The 8556-nt window shown below is 54.3% G+C and overlaps 1 protein-coding gene across 5 annotated transcripts in view; it reads right to left on the reverse strand.

The window, feature by feature from the left end:
* SEPTIN8 (septin 8) overlaps positions 1 to 6120 on the reverse strand; it is a 26685-nt gene extending 20565 nt beyond the window's left edge. For 2 of the 5 annotated variants that reach the window (XM_022588772.3, XM_022588777.3), the window contains exons 1-2: positions 5671 to 5806; positions 5002 to 5124 (exon numbers count right to left, since the gene is read on the reverse strand). In XM_022588772.3, the coding sequence (XP_022444480.1) occupies positions 5002 to 5124; positions 5671 to 5700 (153 nt within the window). In that variant the 5' untranslated portion in view covers positions 5701 to 5806. Of the gene's footprint in view, positions 1 to 5001; positions 5125 to 5670 lie in introns of all 5 variants that reach the window. The other 3 variants (XM_022588778.3, XM_089909306.1, XM_022588774.3) reach the window with 3 other exon arrangements.
* Between the last annotated feature and the right edge of the window lie 2436 nt (positions 6121 to 8556).

An 8556-nucleotide genomic window follows, 5' to 3' on the forward strand; every position in this document is an offset into this window, starting at 1 on the left:
AATCCTAGGAATTTTCCCAGGAAAGGCTTAGGCTCTGGTCCCAGGATTCCACAGCCAGCCTCTAAGCCCAGGTCAAAGGTTACGGGAAATAACTACAGGGATGTACATAGGAGGGTGGGGGTGGGAATGCTGCTATCCTGGGCCAGGAGGGAAGAACAGAGGCAGAATATACCTGTCCCCAATCAAGAGGACACCTGAGAACCAAAGTGTCTCTCTCTCCTAAGGTGGCAACAAACCTGGGGGGAAGACGCAAGCCAGGATCAGCCTTCATGGTGCCAGCACGGTGGCAGATGAGGTGATAATGGCAAGATGGCAGTTGGGCCCCAGGAGGAGATCACCAGTCACTCTCTCAAGGCCAGTCATCCTCTCCCCCATCCTGGGAAGCGAAGGGACTTTGGGAGCAAAAGTACCCCCAGGAGGGCTACCCTGGTGGCGCAGTGGTTGAGAGTCCGCCTGCTGATGCAGGGGACACGGGTTTGTGCCCCGGTCCGGGAAGATCCCACATGCCACGGAGCGGCTGGGCCCGTGAGCCACGGCCGCTGAGCCTGTGCGTCTGGAGCCTGTGCTCCGCAGCGGGAGAGGTCACGGCAGTGAGAGGCCCGCGTACCTTAAAAAAAAAAAAAAAAAAGTACCCCCAGGAGACCGAGGCCACCCCATGCCCTGACCTCAATACTCCAGTTTCTCTGCTTCCCTGCCTCACTAAGAGGCACTTTCCTCCCTCTTTCTGCACACAGACAGCAGGACTGCCACTCAGTGATTTGGGATGGCTTATTTCACACTTCTCATGTCAAAATCAGGTTTCCACGAAGCCAAGAGCACAGTTACTGGTCTCTGGGCCCACCCACCTCGCCCCAGGCCTAGGACACAGGGATGTCATGTCATCCCTCCCGTGGGAGGGAACGGTCCATCCCACCACAGAGCAGATAGGGAAGGCACTCTGGGCCACAGAAGGTACTGGAACCCCAGGTGTTCATACTTTCCCACTTGGCTCAGGGGCTCCAGCAGCAGCCCCCTACTTCCCCACAGCAGGGAAAGCCACAGCGGTCTGGACACCGAAGGATGGAGGCAATCTATTTTCCACAGTGAATGAAAGAGGAATGTAGGCAGCAAAGGTGACTATGCCCCCCTCCTACCCCACAATGGATGCCAGTGCTGGGAAGGGGCAGAGAAATACATGTGCACCAACATGGGTCAGCAGAGGCTCGGGGCAGCACTGCTGTACTTCTCTGTTGCTTGCACCATTCACCCCAGCACCAGGCAGAGTGTCAGACTCGTACCCAGGCCCCACAGCCAGGTCTGGTGAGTGGACTTAGGTCCATGGCCCACAGTCCCCCCTGAACCCCGGCCCTCAGGTGGTCCAAGCCCAGAAGGCCCCTCAGAGAGTGGCCAGCACCTATGATCTGAAATAGGCTCTTATTCCTTCCTCCCCTGGTCTGTCCCTCTGATGTGGCTTCCAAGATAAGGCTCAAGAACCATCTAGAAGCCATGTGTTCCGAGGAGGAGAATATCTAATTTGCCCCAATACCACCCAGGGCAACTGGTGTTACAGCCTAGACGCCCCTTGCCCTGTCCTCCACCACCTCTTCCCAGCCATGGTTCCTCAAGTGAGCCCTGAGGATGCAGATGGCTCTAGCAAAGAACACCTCTATCACGAGGGCATGTTGACCTTGGGAGGCATCCTTTCCCCTGGCAGATGTGTCTCCCTCCTGCCTGCATAGCACCATATCTAGTTGTCTGGCAAAGCTTGTGCCTTGGGGGCCATGACTGGGGATTCTGAGACCCAACCTAGCAGCACAGAGGCAGGAAGACTGGAGAGGCTGCAGGGGACACATAGAGACCAGCCAGTTCTCAGGCCCTTTGCTCTGTCATCCTGCAGTGGCTTCCTTCTGGTAGCTGGACCGGAGCCACAGAAACGTTCGTGCTAGTTACTGCCCCAAATATGTACCTCCACCTAGCCCATCTTAGGGCTCAAAACTCAGAGGGCTCCACCCTCTCTGTCATCTCAAGGGGTACTGGGGGCTGAGGTTGGGTCTGAGGCCCAAACTTGCCAATGACCAGAGTCTGCATCTCACCCAACCGTGGGCTGCTGGCATCAACAAGATGATGGACACAAAGCATCCGGTGCCCTCCCTGCCATCCAAAGCTTTTGACAAATATCTGGCCCTGTGCTCCAAGCCTCCATCAGTTCTCCTGCATCGTTGGCATTGTGGTCAGTCTCCTTCTTGCCACCTTCTCTGTTCCTACTCTGCTCAGTCCCTTTTCATGTGCTCCCTTGGATCACCAATGCCTCCCCATCAGTCTCCCTGCTCTGACCCATTCCAGTCCAGATCCCAGGCAGACCTTTCTAAAGTGAGCACCCATAGCATGGTATGATGCCCATGAGGGGGACAGGGCAGGGCAGACCCACCTCCCAAGGGGAGGGGGTAGAGCTGCAGCTTTGCAGGTTGGCGCTCGCTTAAGACCCCTCCATACCACCAGGCACTGAGAGCTGCACAGATGTACCTTGCTCAGCTCCTACTTCTCCTTCGGAACAGCTCAACAAGGAGGTTACTGGTCATTTTTACAGGACAGGGAGACACCACTCTGTGACAGGCCCACTGGGCTGCCTCCCACATTCCTTCCCACCAGCTCTTGCCTCAGGGACAGAGTAGGCACTCCCTGGATAGCCTGCTTCTTGGGGAAGTGTCAAGATTACAGGGGTGACAACGGAAGTGACAGATGGTGCTGGGGATAAAGCGGAGATGGGGGTGGGGGGGAGCGATGGGCTGGGAGGAGTGCCAGGCGCGAGGCTGCCATACTGCACGCTTCTTCCCTCTCCCCCTCAGATCTCCACTTTCCCTGGGCCCTCAATCCTCCCTCGGTATAGAGTTTGAACTCTGCCCCATGAGATTCTGACAGGAAAAACACAGGAGATGGCCCCTGGGGCAGACAAAGAGTAAGGCCCAGAGTCTGGGACCAATTAAGGAGGAGGGGCAGAGCAAGAATGGACAGGAGTCTGGCTGCCCAAGGAGGGCAAGAGGCGACAGACTCCCCAGAGGGCTGTCCCAGACATGCACATCCTAGGAGATTTCGACCGTAACCCCATGGCTGATCTAGGATTGAGCAAGGCCCAGCCAAAATGTAAAGGTTGCTGAGCCTGCAGTCTTTATATCATGCTACATGGAGAATAGGAACCCAGCACACACTGACCTCAAAGTACCATTCCATATGCTCATCTAAGCTCCAGGTTGGGACAGTTCCCAGGCCCTCCTGGGCTGGTCTGACCACCGAGCTAGCCTGAGGGGCAGCGTCAACCTGCCACAGCTCAACCAGATTATAGCCTCATGGCCACTTAACACCCAGTTCAACCCTGCAGCAAGTGAGACACCTAACATATCTCCAAACATGCCATAGATTGCAATTATCTTCCACAAACTCTTTGAAGAATATCAGTATGGTTATTGCCACTTTATAGCAAGATAAAGGAAGAAATGATTTTCCCAGGATGACAAGGCAGGAGAGGAGAATGGAGTCCAAACTCCTAAATTCAGGCCAAACCCAACCCAAGGTCTCCACCCAAATTCAACCATGTCTATGTCCTCCCAGGAGGCTGACAACTCAGAGTGTGAAGGGTGTGGAAGGTGTCCATCCATCCAGCTTAACCTGGCACAGTAACCAAGGCCCCTGAGCTCAGGCTGTACATCCTTATTTGAGTCAATCCTCTCTCTGTGCCTCGGTCCACCATGTCAATAATACCTGAAACCCTTGCAGATATGGTTTAAGAGCAAACACAGGAATCTGAGGGGAAGAGCCTTTCCAGCCCAATGCCTGCCACTGCAGCTAGGCCTCTCAGCTCAGCCTCTGAGGATAATCTCTGGACGCGTGTGGTGACGGGAGCCCCTAGGGAGGGTACCGTGTAATGGAGCAAGCTCATTCTCTGCTGCCTTCTTACACACAGGGCCAGTCTTCACATCCACATGGGCACTAAGTAACATGTATTATTTATTGTGTCTTTACCATGTGCCAGACACTGCTCTAAGCACCTCGCCTGGATACTCTCATTAAATCCTTCCAATAACCCTATGAGGGAGGTAGTATTTTTATTCCATTATACAGATGAGAACACTGAGGGGTTAAACAACTTGCCCAGGGTCACAAGGCCAACAAGCAGTAATCTAGGATTCACATCAGGCAGTCTGTTTCTAGTTACTCTACATACTGCTCCCACCTGCAAGACCAACTGTTAGAGTAACCTCTGGCCACAGACAGACAAGACCCAGACATAACTTTCTGGTCAGCTGGGCACAGAAAATGCACACAGGCACGCAGGCAGAGATGTACAAACACACACAGCTCTCTTGGCCTCCAGCTAACCAGCAGGTCTGTTGGGATTCATGCACAGCCCTCCTGGGGTACATAAATTCCCATTTACAGTGCAGGGGTAGGGTGAATCTCTGATTTGCCCAACCTCTGAATCTGCTCCTCCTGTGTTTAAACTTACTGAACTGACTCGCAGGCCCCTCTCCAATGAGAATAAAACACCCAAGTCTAAAAATTATGAAACCAAGAGTTCCTGCTTTAATTACGCATATTTCCAAAGTAGACCAACATTTTTAGATTAAAGAGAAAATTTACATATATAAGTTCAGATGACAATATTTATAGCATTAATTACATAAGTCCAGAATCCCTTATTTAGCCCCAGAACCAATTCCTTATCAGTCACATATTTAGCATTTCCCCACTACCCCCAACATCCCTGGGCCCTCCCTCCCCCTTACCACCAACCAGGGCCTCACATGCTGGCAAGAGGACACAGCTTCCTTCACTGTCACAGCCCAACCTCCCAGACACACCCAAATCCAGCCTTAGACATCAGGGGACATGCAGACACAATCCCCAAAAGGCCCCTCTCCCCCGCGTGAATTATGAAAGCCTTTGGGAAGTTGGCTATTGGCTGGCTCAGGCCCAGAGAGACCTGTACAGGGACCACCAGAGACGTTAGCCCTGCAGAAGGCATACCTGGACTGGGGCCCAAACATCCACTGGGCTGAATCTGGAATCCCTCCAGTTCCTGGGGAATGGCTGCTTCAGACCCGACCACTGAGGCCAGAGCTGCCTGGAATCGCACCCAGGATCCGGGAGCTTGGGGGGGGGGGGGGGGTGGAGCGGGAAGGAGAAGAAGGCCGTGGTCTTCAGGACCCAGGTCTGCAACTGCCCTGGGCTCATTTGAGGGACTCCCTAGGATCCCTAGGGCTTCATCCTCACCGGCTGTACCCATCCAACAGCACCTGCGCGGCTAGGAATCTCCCCAGCCGTGCAGAAACACTAGGGAGAAGTGGGTCCGAAGTATCCTAGATCCTCCCCTCTGGCCCCCGGGGCCCCAGTCTGTCCTCAGACCTGGCCAGGACCAGGCGGGTATTTATCTGCTCCTCTCCGCGAAAGAGGTCTGCTCTCTTCGCCCAAGGGGGGCGACCCCGCCAGCCTCCCGGCAAGGCGCCCCCGCCCGACGCCCTGGGACCCGGGACTAGCGCTGCGAAGAGCCCGCTCCGGTGTCCCCCGTCGCGCCCGGCGTCGAGGCCCGGCCGCGCGGCGCTGACAGTCCGGCTCGCGACCCCAGCCAGCTGCAGGGCGGCCCCCTCCCCGCGTCCAGCGCCTCCCGCGCGCGCCGCGGCCCAACAGGGCCCTCACCGAGAAGCGTTCCAGGTCAGTGGCCGCCATGGCGAGCTCCGCACCGGGCGGGCGAGCCGGGGCGAGCACCCGGGCCGCGATGGGGACAAGCCGGCTGCGGGACGCGCTCCGCCCGGGCGGCTGCGGCTGAATGGATCCAATATGGCCACTTCCTGGAAACTCCCCTTGGCGGCGGCGGCGGCGGCGGCGGCGGCGGCGGCGGCGGCGGGAGAAGCCGCGGAGCCGCCCCCGCCCCCGCCCGCGGGACCGGCCTCTCCGCCCGGCCCGGCCACGAGCGCAGCCGGAGCCCCTCCGCTGGGATGACCGGGGGTCTCCGCTGCGAGGCGGGAGGTGCCGGCTGCGGGGACTGCTGGGACTTGTAGTCCCCGAGTTGGGGGACAGGGAGGGCAGTGCCCGAGGGGCCGGGGCCGGTGCCTGCCGGCTTGCCGCGTGTCCCTGGGAGGCTGGGGCCAAGCCCAGGAGGGAGTGTCCCGCTCCCGCGCGCTAGGAAGTCCGCTCCGTGCGGAGGAGATTGGAGTGCTGCGTGCGCCCTTGGGGTCTCCCCCACCAAGCCGCCTCCACCCGGTCGGAGCTTGTAAATGCACTGGGATCACCCGCCAGAATGTCGACGGACTGCATGCGGCCGGTCGGGTCCAGGAGAGGCTGCCTCAGCCTCGGGTGACCGTACCCCGGGCCCCACCTGATGCTCTGGTCCGAGCCAGGGCGGCACCCAGGGCGGGACCCGCGCGTCCGGCCGGGCGACCTTCCCGGGCCAGGGACCAGCCTTGGGCTTCTTGCGCAACAAATGCTCAGGATGCGAAGTTCAGGCTCGGGATTCGTGCAACAGAAGCCGAGCTCGACAGTCAAGACATCAGATTGCAAGTGACCGTCACCCTGCCTGCCCCCGAGGGTTTGGGGCGATGTCTTAATGGAGTCTGGGCACTGTGCATAGAAGACTACGGCTCCCAATGCATGCGCATTCTCTCTGCTAATCTCACTACTCAAAACGTGCACAAAACTTAGGAAACGAATACCTCTGCCCAAGCCAAAGGCCTCAGGGGGCTCTAGTCCTTTTCACTGACTATATCAAATCCAGCCCCAAATCCTCTGAAACCCTCTTTTTCTTTCCCCTCCTTCTGCCTTTCTCTCTGAAACAACCCAGCCTATCCCTCTGACTCAGGAAATTGTCCTGGCTGAAGGTGCCCATAGACCATATCTGGACTTGGCACACCTAGCTTTTCACCTTGAAGTGGCTTTCCCCTCCCTTCTCTCCAGGGCAAACACTCACTAAGGTGAACTGACATCCCACTGGTCCTTTCTCACTCAGTGTGTTCACTTTGTTCCTCCCTATCGTGGTGTTTCACACGTTGTACTGTAGTTATCTACAAGAAATGGGCGAAGATGTGGTTAACGGAGCTGAGCCTACGGCAGACCGCCTGGGTTAGAACCCTGCCTCCATCCCTTGCTAGCTTTTTAACCTTAGGCAATTTACTTACCTGTGCCTCCCTCTCCTCATCCCAAAATTGAGAATAATTATAGTACCTCTGCCACAGGATTAAACACAATAAAATAAGCAAAAGGCTTTAAACTATACTTGAAATAAAATGCTTGATAAAATCTCCCTCTCTAGACTACAAAGGCCCCAATGTCAGAACCCAGAGAGAGGGAGAGAGAGTGTATGTGTGTGGTCAATCAATGTTGAATTGATTGTCCTAGACCAGATCTGCTGTTTCCTTTTTCTTTCCCGTAACTGGCAAGAAATCTGTCCCAACTACCGTTTTCTGCATCACAACTCTCTGGGATCTGCCCTAAATTATCTTTAAAATGGTCTTTTCCCCCCTAGTTGGACATATTTCAAAATGATCTACTTCTAGCAGCCCCAGCTGCTGGCTGTGAGAAGGAAAAGCCCAGATTACAGCAGACTTCCTTCTCTTTGGATATGTTCACTCTACTAGGAAAAGTTACATCTACTCCTGAAACCCCAAATTTCTTTTTCTTTCTTCCTCTTCTCCATCTCCATCTCCTTCCTGTTCCTCTTCTTCTCCTTCCTCCTCCTTCTTCTCCTCCCCACTTCTTCTCCTCTTCTTCTCCCTCTCCTTCTCCTTCTTCTTCCTCTTCTCCGCCTCTCTGCCCCCATCTTCTCCAATGCTGCTGCTGGTCAGAATTACTGAAGTAGGGAGAGTTACCTGTGGGGACACAAAGGTGAATACAACAATCATTTCTCAAAGGAGGCAAAGTGTTATTTCTCATGGCAGCATTTCCTAGTGTTCCTTATACACCTAGGAGGACTTCATAGCTGTTACACACACACACAGTGGTCCCATAGTTAGATAACTGTATTATGGAAGACTTAGTTCCATACAGGAAAAGGTTTCTGTAGAAGCTCTCAGAGCTTTTGTTAAGGTAATATGCATTGTCACTGTCTGAGAGGTAAAGGGAATATGCAGCCTTCCTCAAACTTAGTTGACCGCTCCCCTGCCCGCACCCCACATACACACCTAGCATCACACTGAAATTGAACTGGACAGGCCTCACTGTTGCTTGTCTTTTACTTTTGTTTATAGTTTCTTTTGTCATGAAAAAGTTCAAAATGTTGATGTTGTAAAGTTTACCTGTTATTTCCTTTATGCTTTTCACCATAAAATCTCCTTTTAAAAAATCCTTCCGTGTCTCAGATTCATAAAGATATTCTCTTTGTATCTTCTTATAAAACATTAAAAAATGTTTTTCACATTTAGGCCCATCAGTGATCTGTTTATGTGCATGCCAAACCAATTGTTTCATCATCACTGATATACAATGCGAATAGTATCATAGGCTAAATTTCTATGCGTGTGTGTGTGTGTGTGTGTGTGTGTGTGTGTGTGTAGGCCTGTGGCTCAGTTAGGATAAGATTTAGTTGCTTCT

This window comes from Delphinapterus leucas, chromosome 3, assembly GCF_059928025.1.
Source record: "Delphinapterus leucas isolate spDelLeu-1000000601 "Yukka" chromosome 3, BTC_Dleu_Yukka2, whole genome shotgun sequence".
Taxonomy (NCBI): domain Eukaryota; kingdom Metazoa; phylum Chordata; class Mammalia; order Artiodactyla; family Monodontidae; genus Delphinapterus; species Delphinapterus leucas.